At 37.5% G+C, this 19,954-nt stretch overlaps 1 protein-coding gene across 1 annotated transcript in view; it reads left to right on the top strand.

Annotated features, from left to right (window-relative positions):
- The window catches only part of commd10 (COMM domain containing 10), a 68,552-nt gene extending 50,664 nt beyond the window's left edge, over positions 1-17,888 (top strand). Inside the window, exons 6-7 of the mRNA XM_028034842.1 lie at positions 17,091-17,150; positions 17,389-17,888. Coding sequence (XP_027890643.1) covers positions 17,091-17,150; positions 17,389-17,427 — 99 coding nt within the window. The 3' untranslated portion in view covers positions 17,428-17,888. The remainder of the gene's footprint in view (positions 1-17,090; positions 17,151-17,388) is intronic.
- Positions 17,889-19,954: the final 2,066 nt, after the last annotated feature.

Genomic DNA, 19,954 nt, shown 5'->3' with positions numbered 1-19,954 from the left:
AAAACCAAAAGGCAAAATATCAGCCGTCCTATTCGGTTCACCGCTGTGGATGTTATTTGTTTAGCCACAGGGGCGTCTTCCTGCTGCTCGGGGTAAATGTCAAGCTTTGCGATTACAGAATGAGAGTTCGCTGCACAATTCGACCGTGTGGGATCCCCACAAAGCTTTAATGACATGAATAAAAGTGCTGCATGTTTATTCCACAAGTTATTGATGTCTTTTATTCACTGTCTTCTTCATTTTTGACAGCATCCATTTAGCACTGCAGGCAGTGTCCCAATTTGTTTCCTTTTCAGAGGCTGAAAATCTTGTGAAAATTACTTAAATCCTCCCTCCTCTCTGTCCGTCTCTCTCTCTTTCTCTCTCTCTCTTTTTTTGCTGTGCGTCTCTTCACCTGTCTGCCGTCTCGATTTTCGGTGTTTGTGTTTGCGGCCTCGCCTCTTGCGGCTCGCAGACGTGTGTCTTGTTCTGCCTCTAATTGGTTCTCTGTATTCATGAGGGGATACAGAGAGAAGCAGAGGAAAGGGCGAGGAGCGAAAAGCCGACTCTTAATAAACGTCAGTCCACAACAGAGACGCGGGTGGACAGCTCACTGATGGGCTGCTTATAACAAGCCATTGGTTAATGCAAAAGGGGAGATGGGAGTAGAGGGGATGTTGCAGAGATGGAGAAAAAGAGAAGGGATGGTGGGGGGACAGAAACCGGACCAGGACTGGATGAGGACCAGTGATGACGCTCCTGCAGCCTGAGGGAAGTAGTTGTGAAACGATGCGTGCAACAGGAGGGGGGCGTCCCACACAAGCTGAGTTCAAGTGGTGAACTCTGCAAGCTTGTGATTTATGATCGTCGGTGTAGAGTTATTGTTTGTGTTGCTTCATCTGAACCCCTGCATGGGAGAATCACTGATTTTTAGCTGTTTATTCTGGTGTGTTGTCACATATCCATCCCGTCAGGACATGAAAGCTCCTCCTCCTCCTCTTCCTTGCTCCTTTCTCCACACAAAAACAAAACACAAGCTGCAGATTGTTTATTGTTTTGCCCACCTTGTTTTTGCTTTTGATTGTTGTCAGCGTCCCCGCTGTCTCCCCTGATGAAGCAGCATGCAATCCGCATCTCTCCGTTTCTGCTTCCTCCCCGTTGTTCTCCGAGTTCACATTGAACGAAAGCCTCATCAGAGGAACATTTGAGAAGAAAGGGGATGAATCAGACCCACTGATGGAATATTCCGGGCCGTCGGATGCCAGGTGTCGTCTCAGAACCACTGAAATTGATCCGTCTGAGTGACACGCATGGTGTGCTCCTAATGTTTCAGACTGATGCAAAAGGGATTTTTCTCTCATATACACTAGTAAGACGTAAAGACCGCTTCTTTTTTGGTTTTTTTGGACCCATTTTTCTGCACACTTGTCTCTATATACTCATTTGTGTCTTAAACACCAGAGCTGATTGACAGCTTCTTGTGTTTGGCTTTGACAGCCTTTATTTGCTGCAGACAGCGGGCTTTGACTGAATGGCTGACATTTTGAGGTTTCATGTCCGTCACTGTGCAATGGCTGCAAGGCGGCGTTGTGGAGTGGATACCAAACACATGATGCAACCCACCACCCCCCTAACGCCACCAACCCATTCAGCGTCTATGCACAATGATTATTTAGGTTTTTGTATGGTTCTGCTCTAAAAGGGTCATGGGAAGATTAAACATGGATAATTTTTGAACCGCTTATTACGTTGCATTGTTGTTTAGTTGTATTTCGACATCAGACAAGTAAGAATATGGTACAGTTTTAGTTCAAATAAAATAGGCTCACAGTGGAAGCTTATTCTGACTTTTTATTCTCCTCTTTTATGGGGAAAATAAACATTATGACCATTATTATTATTATTATTATTATTATTATTATTATTATTATTATTATTATTTTTAAACTGGCTTTGGAAGTGCATTGCATTTACAGCACCTTGTAAAGTATTCATTAATTTTTAATCTTTTCAAATTAGATTTAAAAGTTTGAACTGCAAACTTAAATGTGTTTTATCAGGATTTTATGTGACAGACTAACACCGATATATGCATAATCATGAAGTGGGAGGATAATTTTGCTCGGTTTTCAAAAGGTTTTACAAATAAAAATCTTGAAAGTGTGTCATGAATCTTCTCAGAGTAACTAATAAGTCCACTTGTGTTTTCTGTGAAGGCCTCATGATGCATTAGTGAACCAAAGGCATCATGAAGATCAAGGAACAACACTAATGGGTTAGGAGAAGTTTTAAGCAGGTGAGATTAAATATAAAACATCATCCTGAGCTTTGAACGTCTCACAGAGTGCCGTTTAATCCATCGACTGAAAATGGAAACAGCAAAAATCTACCAAGACAAAGAGAGCAAAGAAGACAAGGGTGATTCTGGGGGAGCTGCACATGACCTGAGCTCAGGAGAGGGAATTCATTGACAGGACAACTAATAGATTTTATATTTCAAATGTATTTATTTAAAACAGGGACAGTGCATATTAACAGACAAATGCAAAGTATCTGTAAATATGCCAGATTATAGCCGAGGGCTAGTTTCCAGCTGCTTGTCCCTTGGCTAGTTGATGTAAACACACATGGATAAGACACTACATGCGACAAAGTCTCTCTGAAAATATATACAAGAAACGATGTGGAAAAATAATACTTAAGATGAAACACAACCGACACAGACAATGACAGAAGCAGTTGAATCTGTAGTTCTAGTTCAAAACAAACACTCTATATCAACTCGAACCCTCCAAACCCACAATGAAATCTGGCGGTGGCAGCATTATTGTGTGAGGATGTTTGTCTGTAACGACAGAGAAGTTGGGTTTTACTCGATGTTTGATGAAAACCTGTTGGAAGCAACAAAAGACTTAAGACTTGAATGAAAGACAACAAGTTGGAACACACAGCTAAACTATTGAAATGGTATAGATCAGTGTGGTAAGAAAATCCAGACCTAAATTTGATGGCAACACCTTAATCTTCACTTTAATCCGCAGACATTCACCATCCTTTATGACTGAGTGGGAGTTATTTTGAAAGAAAACTGAACAAATATTAAATTTTTAGATGTGCAAAGCATATCGGGAGGTGTAGACAATGAATGGATGGATTATTTTAGCTGTAGTAGCATAATTTCAAAGATCTTAAAGCACCATTACATAATTTACTCAGCACCAGATTTCTAATTAAAAATCTACAGAAATTACATTTTCTCCACTCCTTGGAGATGGTACAATCTCTGAAAAGTCACTTTCTTGGTGTTGGAGGCTTTTAGACACAAGGTGACGAATGCATCTCTGCTCCCTAAGACCCAGTTTCTCTCATGGCTTTTACTAAGCCGCAACAATTTGTTGCTGAATCGAGTAAATTGCCTCTACAGCTCAGGGACTTTGCACTTACTTTGCTGAACATCGACTGAATTGACCCTGCCAGACATAAAAGCTAGAATGGATAAAAAAGAAATGCTGACAGAAGTTTGACTTTACTCTGAAACCTGTTGAAGTCAGTCATTTCTTAGAAAAAAAAGGTTCCTATGCTGGTAGGCCACTAGATGCTTTAAAACAAGGTGTCTTCTTGTATTTGATTAATATGTTTAGTTTTACTCTACATTGGGGAAAAAATGCTGTTTAATATTTTAAAATGTTCTCTGTTTCACTCTGATCTCTTCAGTCTACTCCCTGAACAGTCCATGATGTGTCTGGGAGGCATTAAAAACTCACCAACACTAGAGTGAAAAACTGCTTAAGTGGGTGGAAAACACTATGGGAACTGAGAAAACAATCCAAATTCAAACTCTGTTCAGCCCTTCTGGAGCTTTAAGCCCTCTCGCAAAATGTTGATCAGGGTTTTCAGGTAGCAGAATACAGCAGAGACATAATGCATCTGAATATTAGTTGTAGTTTTTAAACCAACAGTTTGCAACAACGATAAAAATAATTCGTGTTCACAGCTATAGTACATTTTGAGGTTTTTGTGTAGCAGGTTACAGATTCAGAAATGATTGGGGGTTGAGATTAATACTTTAATAAAAGAAAAGTAAGATTAACCATTACCTTCAGAGCAAAATCATTCGAAACGATACGTAAACCATTTAATGACCCCAAACATTTCTTCTGAGGTGAAACTTAGCATCTTTATGAGGGGAATCCTTTTAAATCATATTGAAAGCACTCAATATTTTATGCAGTAACTTATTTTGACACAGAAGAGTTAGTTAGACTCTGAGCTTCTTTAAACCATATTACTAATAGTAGTCTTGATAAAAACCTGCTACAAATACAGCATGAAATTTAAAAGAAGTGCAGAAAAAACATGATGTTTTTACATTATTGTGGATCATGAATTTGATGCTCAAGTGGGCGAAACTTCCCTGGAAAGGTTGACACAACCCATCACAAATTAGTCTTGCAGATTGTGGTAAATACATGCAGCCAGCAGATGCAAATGAGCCGCACCTGTTCTTGCATGAAGTTGCAGTTCCCTTCACTTCAGCCGCAAATGCAGGGAGTAAAGAAGTGATTGTAAATACCCTTAAAAGAACAAAACATTCAAGTTTAGCAGCAGCAATTGACCATTTCAGGGAGGAAGCATGTTTTCATTTCTTATTGAATGATGTTGATGTTTTAATGCACAGCAGCTGAACAAATGATGTAATGTGTTGTGGCCATTTATGTTAAAGTTTTGTAGTTTATAATTTCTACCAATTTCATTTTGGAATATATTTAAGTTAATTTAGAATCAAAATTTGTAATTAATTTTTATATTTGGAATTGTTTAGATTATGTTGTTAATTGTTAGACCCTCCCACTAATTTGAGTAATTAAGAACACACCGGGTGCTTGGTGCTGGGTGGATTGTTTGGTAAATGTCTGGTGTGGACGGGAGGTTTTGAAAAATGATTTTTTTGACCACTTATTTACACTTGTTTACAACGTTTTATACCTTCAAACATTAAATTGAGATTATTTTTCGTCTCGACTAAGTTACAAGACCTTTTGTGGTAATTATTTTATCTCTACTTTTACAATAAATGAATCAATTTGAAAGTGCGTAGAAATCCAAAACCACCTGTTACCACCCACAGCCTTTATTGGAATTTTTGGCTTTTTTGGAACGGAAGGCTGCGACACATAATGTTTCACACCATTAACTGAGTCACCCAAAAATAAAAAGCATTGACTAATCTTTAAAGATAAACTCTCTAATTTGTTATTTAGAATCAAAATAAAAGTCACTTTTGCTTTATTGACCTGGATTAAATTGAAACTTTTAATAAGGTTTCTGTGGAGGGCGAGAGTTTATTTTCCTCAATGCACAACTGACTGTGATTTACATAAACATTTCAAAATGGGTCAATTTCCTTCTGAATGTAGCAAAGAGGAACTTTCACTCTTACAGATTGTTTCTGATCTTGCTTTTTTATACTGAAACACTTTAGATCATTAAACAAATTTAAATATCAAACTACAATAACCTGATAGACATTTATTACGCCTGATCTTTGTGAAAAGCTGAATTTTACAGTCCTGTCCTGATTATTGTCAAACTTGTAAAATAAAAAAAAGAATCACTTGAAAAGAACCAGTCTGACAACATGAAATACACCAAAAGATCGTGTCCTGATCAAAAGAAACAGAGAACAAATCACATTGTCAGTTTGGAAAGCTTAACAAAGTTGTTTCCAGTTCTTTAGGGCTCCAGTGAACCACAAAGAGAGTCTTTATTCACAAACAGAGAAATCATTGATTAGAGGTGAATCTTTCTAGGAGTAGCCGTTCTACCAGAACACCTCAAGAGCTTATTAACAATCCATCTAAATAGGTTTTGGAGTGGCCTACTCAAAGTCCAAACTTAAGGCTGATTCAGATAATGTGGAATGACTTTGAACAGGCCTTTGCTATATGAAAATGCAATTTTATACTGAGCTGTAATTCCTCCAGAACAATGAAGATTTGGATTATTAAAAGCACTTGATCATTCTTAATATGGCAATATTAAAATTGCCATATTAAAATCTGGCAGTTTTAATGTGCCAGATATTAAAATTTGATTTATGATCTTAAATGTTTAAGATAATAGATTTCAAGCCTTGCAATACCTTAGTTTAATACATAGATCTAATAAAGAAGTTGATTTTCCTTGTGTGTCTTTTAAGAAATGGAAAGATGTGCAAACTTTAATTTGTTCTTTTGTAGCATTTGCAGTGAAGTTTCCTAAAGTTGTCCTTAGGTGACGCACAATAGAGTTTCTTCAGGCTTGTTAAAAACTCTTCCATTCATAAGTGACCACTTACTCCCAAATTATTCACAGTACGAATTGAGAGAATCTAATTTAAACACAAACATCCTGTGCTGTCTGTGTAAGCTTGTAATTACCTGTCTGCTAACTGGCTACAGGAACACCTCACTGCACAGCTGAGTTTGATGAATACCATGTCTAATAGAGGATGACATGCTGAAACTTTTGAGGGTCAGTAGTCAGCCTATTGCAATTACCTTATTATGCCACCCCCTCCTTGTTCGATAAATGTAGTTAGAGAACAGATTAGATTTATAATATATTAAATTTTGTTAGATTAGTGTGCCATAATGAGTAGAGGGCTGTTATTAAACACACTGAAATGCTTGAGCCTGTTTGTCATTTGTACATGTTTCTACAGTAGTTTCTCAGAGTTCTTCCTCTTCTGTGGTGAATTAGGTGGTTAAACTAAGAAAACTTACAAGCGGAAAGGAAACATAAGAATAAACATCTCACCTGTACCTCTTAGGCAAACATTAGAGATCTGAACCAAGACCTCTGAAAACATTGTTTTTATAGCACACCAGCTTCTGTTCATCTCCTCCAGTGACTGACAGCTTTGCAACGAGGCAAATGTGTTCAACTGCATATGCATGTTGAAGCACAACAGCGGCTTTACTACACAGTCAGGAAATGTCTAAAATTAAATTTCAGCGTTGTTTTTTTCAGATCTGGATATGTACACATTTTTGTATCTCTAGAAATTTTTCCTGATCATTTTTTGTGAAAGTCCGTCCTTCACTCGTTTCCCTTTCTTCCATCTTTCTTTCTTTCCTCCCTTCCTTTCACATTCCCTCCCTCCCTTTGTTGGCTCCTTCATTCCTCCTTCCTTTTTCTCTCCCTCCTTTCCTCCTTTCCTTCCTTGCTTCATTGTTTCCTAACCGTCCTTTTCATTTCCCCTCCCCCGCCCTTCTCCCAGAGCTATTTCATAACATTTCACACAGTTGCAACTTTCTGGAAAAACTCTATCCTGTGCCCTTCATGCCTTCCTGGCCAAAGACAAACATGTCCCTGTTCTGTGACTCCCATTGATCATCCCTTCACTTAGACTCCAGAATGAGGTGGTGACAGCCGGTGAGGTTTCTGAGGAGGCTGGCATGGCACAGAGAGAGGAGAGAGGACAGGCAGGGACAGGTTGGCAGACAGCTGAGTTTTAGAAGCTAACTGACAGGCAGGAGTGCACCAAGTAGTTGTTGTTGTTAGATGACTGAATGCAGAACGACAGAAAAGTAGTCAAGCATGCAGACATGCTGTTATCACTCATCAGGTTTTTGTGTACCCATGGCAACAAAACAATGTAATAAAAACAATTGCAGTTAGCTTTGATTGATGACTGTCTGTTGCCCGAGGGAGGCAAAGTAAATACAAAGAAGTGTGTGTCTGTGTGCCAATTACAGTAAGAGAACCAGAAAAGGGAAGGGAGCGCTTGCGTGTGTGTGTTTGTGTCTTGATGCTGAGAATTGCAGGAATAAAGAGTTGCCAAACTCCAGCAGCCTTACCCTCCTGCGTCTTCCACCTCTTTTGTTTTTATTTGTGTCAGACGAAGGTTGAAGTCCAGGTAGTGAGTGCAATTGGACAAACTGTTACAGATTTTAAAGTCACAGAGGAAACGTGCCAAAACATGTCAGGTATTTTATTTTCTGTCACACAGGAGAATTTCAGCTGGTGATGGAGTTGTTTTTGTCTTGGATCATGTTTCTATGCTCTTCAGGTGTCACTTCTGTCATTTAAATGACAGATTATTGAATGTAAATGCTGATACTTGTAAACGGTGCTGCTATCTTGCCAGGTCCCTTTTGACAAAGAGGTTGCAGATCTGGTTAAATAAATGTTATTATTATAGATGCTTTTTGTTGATTTTACTTTCCTGTGTTTGTTTAGAAGAACTGCTGAAAGGATGACAAGAAAAACATGCTGGGTACATATTAAGAAACAATTGAACAGGTGTACCTAATAAAGTGGTCAGTTATTTTGTTGGTAGTATGTGAAGCATACAGTACAATAATATATGTTTACTTTTACTTTGAGAACTAGTAAAAAGTTCAAACTCGTTTTTCACACATTTATCCTTAAAATAGCTTCAGAAATTTGCTTGTCAGCACTTTTATGTGAGGCTTGTAGAGCACTACAAGGTTTTACTGATTCACAGAATTAAAATAAATGTAAAAAAGAGAGCTTTTTGAATGAAAACTCACGCACAGTAAAAAAATAAATAAAACTGCTGCCATATTTGCAATTGATAGGCAAGGCAACGTAAACTAACATAGCTAACCCTTATATTTTGACTGGCCAGACCTGTTCCTTGGTGGAAAAAAAACACTAACGTTTCCTCATATTATTACTCACACTGCTCTGATTTCATGGTGTAAAAATATTGAGATGTTGAATCAAGTGTTAAGGCTCATGGGCAAAGATGTTTGCCCAAAGGGAGCCAGCCCAGCCACCACTGCAGGGTTCTGTTTTTCTTTCCTACCTGTAATGGTTTTGATACAGCTCAGTGCTCCAGCAAACACATGCTGGCAGAGTCAGCAGGATAAGTATTTTGTGAGGGTAATCATGTAGCATAAATCTACTTCATGCCCTCAGGTTGCTCCATGTTCAGAAACACTGCGGTGTATTAAACAAGACTGTGGCTACATTTTCTAAACTACACCGTGAAAGACTGAAAGGCTTCTAAGTCAAAGCATCGGTGAACTAAACAAGTATTTAATGCAACAACTGTCAAAATCATTGAACTGTAAGTCATATCATACTATAGTCTTCCTGAATCTTGAAGGTACAATTAGGAATTAAGTCTAAAATGTGAATGTGACTGGACGAAATGGCTGTAAAACTTTTTATGATATGAGTGTTTCATGTCAGTCGATACTGATAATTATTGATTTTTTTAAAGATTTTTTGTTTTAAATATCTGAATCCTGGGTAGCTGGTGACACAACCTTTCCTGTTTTATCCTCAGTTTCCTCTGGAGGTGTTGTACTCATTTTCTTCTTTCACTCTACTCTGCTTTTTTTTTTTAAGCACTTATGTTTGACAGTGGTGAAACCTGAAACTGCTGCTGTGCAAGTTACTCCACAGGTCATTGCTGTGTAACCAAAGAGTAAGTGAGTTAGTTGATGGCATGAACCCATGTGTCTCTGTGTCTCCCTGTGACCTGTCCAGCTGTACTCTGGCCCTCGCCTAATGACTGCTGGAAGTAAGCACCAGCCAACCTGAAACGCTGAAAGGATAATCGGGTGCAGACAATGGATGGATGGAAAAATTCAAAAATTTAAGTTTGAAACCTTACGAAATCCTTTAACCTGTGCCCCAACCAGAAACACCTACTGTTCATGAAGGCTATAACAGATCCAAGGAAGAAGTTAAACCTGATCTATAGTAGCTCTACATTGTTTGATATATATTTATTTTAGAGTTGAACGTTAGCACCTGGCACACACGTTTCTTCTCCAAGTTCTCCATAGTTTAATATTCTTCCTCTTAAGCTCTCCACAACTTTTACTTTAGTTTTTTCTCTGTCATTGAGTAACTTTTCTTTGTCCTCTTTCACTTTTCCTCTCATCTTTCCTGTTCCTTCTTTGTGTTTTGTCAGGCTTGTCCTTGTCATCCTTCAGTCCCTAATCTTTTCTCCAGTCCCACTGCGTTTTTGCACTTGTATCAGACAGATATGAGAAATTCAGTTTCTTTAAAGTGCTTTGCCATGAGACATCACAGCTTTGACAAATGTTTTCAATCCAAGCTATGCTGAGTCAAATAACTGATGAGGAGCATCTTTGTGCTTCCTCTCAGTCCCTTCACACCATTTCCTTGTGGTAAATAACTGCCTCTGTAGTACATTTCACACCATGGCCTTATGAAAAGTGACAACAATAAGCACTCGATGGCATAAAAGCAACACTGTGTACTCTTTTGGTCACAATCTCCTTCCATTCTGTTCCCTAGAAGTAAACCACTGAGCATCAGTTTGTTTCTCTTAGTAGCTAAATATTTAGATACAGAGAAAAATAATAATTAAAAAATGGTAAATTGTCACATTTAATTTAGTTGTACATACTTATTTTGAAAATTTTACATCACACAGCTTTTCATTTGATTGTTTGGTTCTAATTTCTGAATAAACTCACAATGTTACTTTATTGATCCCTACGGGTGAAATTCAAGCTAATTGATATATAATAAATAACCTTTAACCCTTGATTAAACTAAAATCACCATGAGTGACTTCTTGCAGGTTGATATTATTAAATTTTCTACTGCTTCCAACTATTTTTGTTAAAGTTTGTATAAATAGATGAGAAATAAACTGACACAGTCGCAAATTACTCCAAAAAATACATTGACATTTACATTGACAGTAAAAAAAAATGTTGGGCTAAGGGATCCCAGCTGCCCACAAATAGCTAAAATCCACGAATACTTTTAAAACTCTTATAACTTGTAACGCTTGGGTTGTATTTAAGGGAGGAGAGGAGGCGGCAGCCTCGTCTGGGCGATCAAAAACGTACAACCACACTGGTACTGGGAATTCCACAGTGTTGTCTTTTAATAATTGCTATGCATTGCAAATTTTTTGCTCAGGTCCCTCTTGAAAATGAGATCTAGATCTCAACGGGGTTTACCTGATTAAATAAAGGAATATATGAATAAACACGCTCTTCACCAACCTTACAAGTCCTTGTTGAACGGCTGCTATAATATCAAACATGAAAATTAGCAGAGTCCAAACAACCCGTAACATTACTAAAGAAAGTTAAGGAGCTAACATGTCTGTCTAGCACGTTTCTCCCACGCTCTCTGCAGAGAAGCCATGGTGCATACTTGTGATGTCATTAACAATACTAGAGTATCTTAAAGAGACACTACACAATTACGGCTGTTACAAACTGCTAATTAAAAAAATAAAAAAACTCTAATATGCATTAAGGCACATTTGAAGCCAGAAAAATTAGCAAACACTGAACTGCTAGAAGGTGGTGGTCATCTGTACATACTTTGATCACCAACTTTTGCCAATACAAAAACACCAAGCAACCCAGAAGTCCAGAGGATACTTTCTAACTTACACTTATTTAGCAACCCAGAACAGGAATTAGAACTTCGAATCCAGAAAAACTACCTTAGCAACTACTTTTTAGACTCCTATTCTTCCAATCCAGAAAAGAAATTAGACCAGATGATACTTACTTATACTTATCTACCAACCCTGAATAGAAGTATCTAGTTTATTTACTTTGGATCAACATTGTTAGCTTTTTCTTCTTTTGCTCTTTCCTTTTGTTTGTATTTCCTTTTAATTCCTGTAAAGCACTTTATATTGCCTTGTTGCTGAAAATGTGCTAGATAAATAAATTTACCTTTACCTTACCTTTACCAAAACTGCTAAAGTATGAAATTGTGAAGGGATAAAATAACTGGCACCCAATAGAAAAAGTCAACTTCATCTAAACATATATTGTGTCTCACAGGAGTCTAATAATTATCTAGTGAAGTTGTCCAAGGAACAGAAAACTAATTCACAAGGTTTTTTGGACATTCCTTATACTTTGCGATGGATACATATGTCTACCATCTTCATATTTAATGAATTAGAACATTATTTAAAAGTTAATTTATTTCATTAACTTAATTCACTAAGGGAAACACATTATACAGAAGAATTCTACATTTTAAAGCTCTTATTTCTGTTAATTAGAATTATTTTTGACTTGAGGCTCATTGACACATTTAAGATTAGAATGCTGCATCAGACCAATAATAAAAAAGATATTTTAATGCAGAAATGTAGATTAATAAAAAGTATTTTTAATACCCCTTTTAAGTTGCAATTTTCAAAAGTTGATTTCAAGCTGAGAAACGAGCCTCATCATAACACGTATTCTAACTCCTTAGGTTACACCCTGGACATCCGAGCAGTCACATTGCCAACACCGAGAAACATTTGACGATCTATTAGGCCGTTGAAGCATTCGGGCAAAGAGAATACAGAGGTGTCGTAAGGAAAGCCGGGAAATCCCTTCTACAAAACAAGTAATCTCTTAAGGATCAGAGATGTCTCCTAATATAACAACAATAATTATTCAGTCACTTGTTGCACCAAGTGACTGTCTAACAGCGTCAGTGTTTGGACAGGTCGTCTGACGTCATGTCAGGCAAACCTCTCAGTGAATCCTCCCAGAATGATAAAACTCTTCATCACATAATTATTGTTGTAGCTGACAGAAACATTTACGTTTAGCTGAATTCATCATGTTGGCTGTCTCACTGTGAGATTACACTGACTAACATAATGACAGAGAATAAAGTCTGGGAAAAAGTTAAATGCATGACAAGAGGTGGGCGTCATGTTGAGTTGCTTTCTAGATATGTTGGTCCTTCCCAGGAATAACATCATTTTTAAAAGCTGTCAGGTGTTTGCTGGAAAATGAAATATAAATATTTACTTAGTTCCCCATTGCTGCATTTGTCTGAGTTATGGATGCTACTTGCTTTCTTTTATGAGTTTATTTTCCCTTTGTTTATCTCATATTGTTCATTTAGTCTGTAATCTCTGGCTTTTTGAATTTACTAAATTCAAGCATATATTTACAGTTTCTCACTAAAATCATGTGATAGACAAACACATCTTGTTTTGATCTTGTACCTGCTGAATAAATGGTCTCCCCACAGCATGATGCTGCTAACCTCATTTTGCTAGTACATCTGAAGTCCAGCCAAACTGGTGTCGTGACCTTTTATGTTTTATTCACATTTTCCTCTTGAGCTGCTAAACTTATTTTTTTCCTTCCACTATACATTGTGTTTTATTATTATTATTATTATCATTTTTAAGCAGTTATGAGGCACAGTGGTGAAACCTGAAAGTGCTGTTGCACAAGTTACTCAACAACTTGTTGCTAGGTAACCAAGGAGTGAGAGAGTCTATGCCACCAACCTTACTTAGCTGGCCGTGAGAATGAATACATTCCCCAGAATGCTGTGCATTTCTGGATTGGAGTTTGGTGAAGTTATTGAACGTTCTGACATATTTTCTATTGATATTGATCACAAGTCTGTTGCAACACATACTGATTATGTTATGTAAACTATGTTATTGATTTATTGCTCTGACGTATATCAGAGTAAAGAGATTGAGTGCTTCCTCTTCACAAATAAGCACCGGTTTTGATGGTTTGTTGCACATAATCCTCTCAAAATAAATGTAAGTTTCTGGTTCTAATGTAGCAAAACCTCAAAGGGAGTACATACAAAAAAGATGGATTTTTAAGAATATATCACCATCTCCATAAAATAATCATTGTTTATAATATTTGAGACTTTCCACTGAGACATATATACATGCATGAGTGTATTTACATGTTAATGTCGGTTTTATGAGGCTGGGACGATGAAGATGATGCATCCTATCCCCACTAGTGTTAGCCTAGATCTGTCAGAGGCTTGCTGGGTAACTGCCTGGTGAAATCCCAACCCTCAGGAACAATGTGACGGGCCCGACATGATCATACATGCACACACAGACACACAAACATACATGAACATACTTTCAGTCTCAGCCACAAGATAACAGACAGGAGCTGTGATCCAGTCTGGCTTTTTTGTTTTTCACTTCCTTGTTATTTAGTTTTGATCGACACGTTTCTCAAACAAACTGCACCTCCATTGGCCCCTGACTCACCCCTGTCAGACTGCGATAAAGGCACTTCTGTTTGGCTGAAGTCTGTTTATTTCTCATTTATTTATTTCGTTCATCAAGGTAGGTGGTGTTTCTGTGGCCCAGGCCCTCCAGAAGCTCGTAACCAAAATAAACGATTATGCAGCGCCTGCTTTTTCATCGTCCTGATTGTGCTCACCGCCGTGGAGATCAATAACAGGAGACTGATGCGAGAGGAGATTAGTGCTGCTGGAAGCACTGGCTCTTCATCATTCAGATAATTTAACTCACAATTTTCACTTCATATCAAATAACTTGAAAACGGCAATCTTGTTTCCTCCGCAGCATTATTTATCACCTTAAGAAATGAGACGCTGCATTGCAAATTACTCGTTTAGTTATATTAATACTTCAATATATTACTTTGTTTCCTGCTGGGCAGGATTTTAGCAGCGATCCCTCCGTTGTAGCTGAATTCAAGCTTGCCCTACATTTAGCTTCTTGCTGCAGAGTGAGGGCTTCAACAGGAGATAACGGCTCTCCTTGCTCTCCTTTATGATCTTTTAATGTTGCTTCTAATTAATATCTCTGTTGTTAATTTGCTGTGACACATACCCTCTCCACCCACCCAACCAGCCAGCCAGTTAGCTCAAAGCCCCCCAAGCCTCCTTTAATCTCTAAGCACCAAACCGCAGGGAGGGTATCTGGAGTGTACAGTCAGCTCACATGTGGTTTGAAACATTTCTTTCTCTTTAAACTTGTATATTCGTCTTTCAGTTATTCACTCAGTTGTACTACCAGCCTAAAAAGCACAGAGTGCAAAACTTCCCCTCTCATCCTGTGCCACCCTAAAATTTGTTTCACATGCAGCCATTTTTCTGAACGTCGAGTGCAGCAGGTAAAGTATATCACCCTTACACCTGCTCATGGGGGTGGCTTATTGTCCTGTTGTTGTATCTGATGGACTGATTATGATGATGATGATAATAGCAGTCCAGAGATGGCTGGTGGCTGACTGCGGAGCCTCGCTTCCCTTTATGTTTTAGAAGCCGTGTATTGTTCTCAGAATGAAAAGATAAAAAACTGGGGAACGAGATGAATCCAGCAAAAAACACATAATGAGGGTCTGGCTTTTGATTTTAGTGTCTAGTTCTGGAGTTGAAACAACTTCTGAAGGTCCTTTTCTTAATTTAGATTCTTTTCACTCATTTCTCAGTCCTTGTGTTTGAATGTTGCAGTGTGAGCTCCAGTTTGTGCTTAACAAGTGGAAGATAAGGGATAAGGAACAAAAACAGATAAGATTGACCTTAAAACCTCTCCTCAACAGATAAACAATATTTAAAAGACCAGTTTCTAAGAAATAGCAAAGACCTAATACAGGACCTGAGTAATGCATTAGTTAGGCCTCTTTATGCCAACTTTTAGATTTTATATCACATTGAGAATTAACTTTTTGGAGCCAAAATACTATTTTATGTCAAATAAATAAATAGAAGCATCTTGTAACTGGGTTGTCTTAAGACAGTCCCATATATTCCATTGAAAACTCTTTTTCCCCCCTAAAGTTACATGTTTTGTGAAGACACATTATGCTCTAGAGTAATATCTTGATTTTAGAATGGTTTTTACATTTATAGGTTTGGAGATGCAATAGGTGTCAAACTGAAAATGGATACAAAAGCAGCCAAAGTCCAAAGAAAAAGGTTTTGAAAGGCCATCAGAAAGTTTGAAAAACTGTTGTTCACTGGAAAATATTGCAAGACATAAAGAGTTCATTTCAGAGGTTTCGACAATACTTAATTCATTTCTGAGCTTTACATCTAATTAATACAACAGCACAACAATAACATTCAGCTTGAGTGTGAGGAAACTTTGCAGGCCTTTAAAATTTCATCAGGAATCCACTGCTCTCCCCAGGACGCAATGATGAGGTGTGAAAGTTTTCTCAGCTTTTTGAGCAACAATTGTGATTTACACATAATGTGTGGACACTGCAGACGAGGATAAGACTGGTCATCAGAGACCTTTCAGAATAGCCACACATGCCTGATGCTAAAGCTGCGATTTAATTACAATCAGTTTTCATCTGTCTTGGTGCTTCTGCCACCTGCCTTGGAAATGACCAAGCAGCTAAAACAAACCATTCACACGCAATGACCTCATTGTAGAATTGAGCTCCCAGCTGTGATGCAGCACGCACCTCTCCAAATTGCACACGGGCTAGTTGAGTGAAGAAGGTTGTAAGTTTTTCCATGAGAAGTTATGCAAAATGTATTTATGATCCTCTCAAATAGACATCCTTGCATCAAATTTAGTGTTGAAGACGCAAGAGGAAGAAGAATAAAATAGACTTTATAACATAAATTTTATTATTGACGACAATACTTTTTATGTTGCTCATAAAAAACTTTATGTTTTAAAGCCTCTTTGTGATTGACTCACAAAAAAGAAGCGCACAACTTTTGGATGTTGTGTGCCTGAGTTCCTAGTACCTGGCTTGCTGAGAAATGTGCAAAAATGCCGGGTCGAGGTGAAAGTCACCCACTGTGAGGCTAAAACTGATTAATATGTGTGCAGAAATCGCCAATAGTCGAAGGAAATTCTACAGATTATGAAAAATATTACAGTGCAGATGTGACTGGCATTGTGGTAGGAAGGCCAATATTCAATAAATTATATAAAGCCAATAAAGGAAAATGAAATATTCTATGGACTCTCTAGTCTGCAGTAGAGTAAATGTTCTGTTTAATGTAAGAAATATGAATTGTACTAATTTTTACCTCTACAAAAAGTGACATATTAGGAAAAAAGCTGAAAATTTGGCTAAAAAATGCCTAATTGCTATAAAAGTGAGCCAGCACAACTGAAGGTTAATGGACAGCCACTCTACCTTCAGTATATTTTTAGACCTCCTGATGGATAACATTTGGAGTCAGTGCATGTTGTCCAGACCATAGCAATAATTAATGAATGTTTTTATTGAAATCACAAGAAGCCACTGCAGCGGATCTAAGTCATCGCTCTTTCATATGTGCTCTCCATTTCTCATTTGCTCAAACTTTGTTTCTTATTTGTCGGGCTCATCCTCATTATTCTTTGTTTTTCTTTTTGTTCGCAGGTTCAGGAAAACATCTTTGTTGAGTTCAACCACCAGCAGCTTCTTGAGTTCTATGACAAGGTCTGTTTGTTTTGTTTGGAGTATGAGAGTGTGTGATATCAGTGTTCATGCTGGATATCTTCCTGATTGATTAGACGCTTGGCTTGACAACATCTATCTACTCCCTGCCTGCTTCTGACTTTCCTATATTTCTGTTTCTCTTTGTTTTTGTTAGTGAATTTCTCATCCATATTTTTATGAAAGTTTACTAGTTTTTTTTTTTCCTGAAAACTCAAAATCTTCCTCTGTTTTCTTTCAGCTTGAAATCGTCCAAGGACAGTTGGATTCCCTGACTTGATGCCCAGTGCACAGCCACGCCCACACAAACAACATGTTGTTAGTGTTGATGTTGACAGCTGGGCCAGCTGTCAGAGGCCAAGAAATTCCAGTTCTGCTCTGATTTATTAGAGAAAAATATGTCAAACATAAGAGAACAAACTTCTGACTGTGTTGAAGTTTATTCCTATTCCAGTCTCTGCTCATTACTGGGAGCTCAGTGTTTTTTGTTGTTGTTGTTGGTTTTTTTTTTATTTCTATGTTTGGAAATTGAATTGTACTTAATCAGTTTTACTTTATTTTTTTTCTACTGCATGTAGGGACCTGATGCTCAGTTGTTCTAAACATTACCTACAATGAGATCCCTTAAGAGTAAAAGTGCCATTACTCAGTTGTCTTAAAATTTGTATTAATAAAGTTGTTTCACTTTCAAGAGTGAGCTTCATTTGTTGCTGTTGTATTAAACTGTGAATTGGACATGAAGCCTGCCCAGACTGTTGTTTTTGTTCAGTGAAGGCTCATTATTCCTCATTAGGACCAACCTGGATGCTGCTCCAACAGATGGGAGGTGTGTGATGCACAGCAGACCTTCAGCTCATTTACGCACGTGTCTGTGCGCTGATCGGTGCACTGATAAATCTTTGTTCTCGCTCGCGGGCCTTCCCCAATATGTGGATGTGATAAGTCCTTCATATTTTCCACTTTAGATTGCAGCTTTAGAGGTCATCTGATTCCTTTCTGGAGATTAAACAACTCAAAAGATCTTTTTAAAACATCTTTGCTGATTTTCATCAAGTTGAACTTTTTTATAAGGAAAAAGTCTCTTTTAAAATGTCACCGGATTTTGTATTTAACAAGTTTTTCTCAAGTAATCTCTAGTAAAAGAAAGCTTATGTTTTGTTGTTTTTTCCTTGGCCCATGTTCTTTATAAGTTATTTTTTACTTGCAGTACTATTTTAAATGCATTTGGGATTTCTAAGCAATTTAGATTAAGTCTGGAATTTAACTATACGGGAAAAGGTAAGTATTTATTTTCCATATTGTTCCTTCTGTTGTGTAAAACCTTTGTCTAACTTTTGTCCCTATGTCCATAAATCATCAATCAAACATGTATGATGGATGAAGAAACTCTTGATCCATTGAACCTTCATTTGTTTATTCGTCTATCTATTCTTTAAACTTGGTTTCTCTTTTGCTCCACTATTCATCTGTTTTCTGCTTCACTTTTCTTTGCTCTGTCCATCCATCCATACCTTTATCAATTTTTCTAACTCTGCATTATCCATTCCTTTATCTACCTATAAATTGATTCGTTCATTCAACCTTCTGTTTTTATCACCTCTTTTTACCTTTTTATACAGTTGTCTATCCATCTCCCCATATATCTATAAATTCATCCATCCATCCTTTCAATTTTTTCCCCATCATCCATCCACATATTTATTCATTTCCAAAACTCAAAAATAGTCTTATTTATGTTTTTCTTGTCCTTTTTGTTGTCTTCAAACGAAAGCCAGAGGTCTGTATACATATAATCCCTTTATGTGCAAAAATCAGTGATTCCAGCAGCAGAAAAGGAGGAAAACAAAACTTCGCTACATGCTGCCAGGAGTATAAACTTTTTACCGTCGCTGTTTTGTAATCATAATCTGTGTTTGGGTATATATTTCCACTTGGCTCCTATAGTCCACTGTGTCTGCAACAGCCCACAGATATGATTTCTGACAACTTTTGATTCTGGAAAACCATGATGAATGCTGTAACGTAGATACAGCATGTTTAAGATAAGTAATTAAGTTTCTAACACAAGATTTTATAAACCTGGCTGATATTCCTTTTAAACTCTACATATGATATCCTTCTCTTCAGGTTATTTCAAAGTAACACCTCGCTTCAGAGCCTGTGCTCACAGCTGAGACACATGTTTGCTATATACTTTCTCTAATGACCTATTTTACTTGCATGTCTCTTTGTTTTCCAGTAGCTCCAGTAATCTCTCCCAGCTGGCCTGAGAAACTGAATATTTAACGTTTTAAAGCAACAGTTGACAATCAGATCCAGATAAAATCAATTACATCATGTTATACATACATTTCTGCTTTAAATTGTTTGTGTTGTGAAATGTGGTGTTTTTCACTTAAGGTTATCATAACATCTTTGGTTTACATTTGGCTGAATGGTTCATAGGCCAGAGTTAAGCTTTTTAACAAGTAAAACAAAAACTAAAAATGGTTGGGAAAGAAAAAGAGTGAAATAAAGAGATCATGTCTAAAGAAAAACTTCAGAAACTCTGAAGAACTATGGATGGATTTGTTAGTTACTGCAGGAATACTAATCTATCCTTCATACTACCCTACTACAGCAGGGAAGAAAAACTCCAACCATGCCTTCCCCTCACCTTTGAAGCCCTGCCGTCTGTCCTGGAACACCTCTGTCCTCATTTTTCTTTTCTTTTTTGACAATCTTTCCCACCATGTGATAACGCCTGGAGCAAGAGACAGCGCCGTGTTCCACAGCATGAGGAACAGATGGCGAGGCCGAGCAGGGAT

Source organism: Xiphophorus couchianus, chromosome 12 (assembly GCF_001444195.1).
Source record: "Xiphophorus couchianus chromosome 12, X_couchianus-1.0, whole genome shotgun sequence".
NCBI lineage: Eukaryota > Metazoa > Chordata > Actinopteri > Cyprinodontiformes > Poeciliidae > Xiphophorus > Xiphophorus couchianus.
The sequence above is the reverse complement of the archived record's forward strand: the minus strand, read 5'-3'. Positions and strand labels throughout refer to the sequence as shown.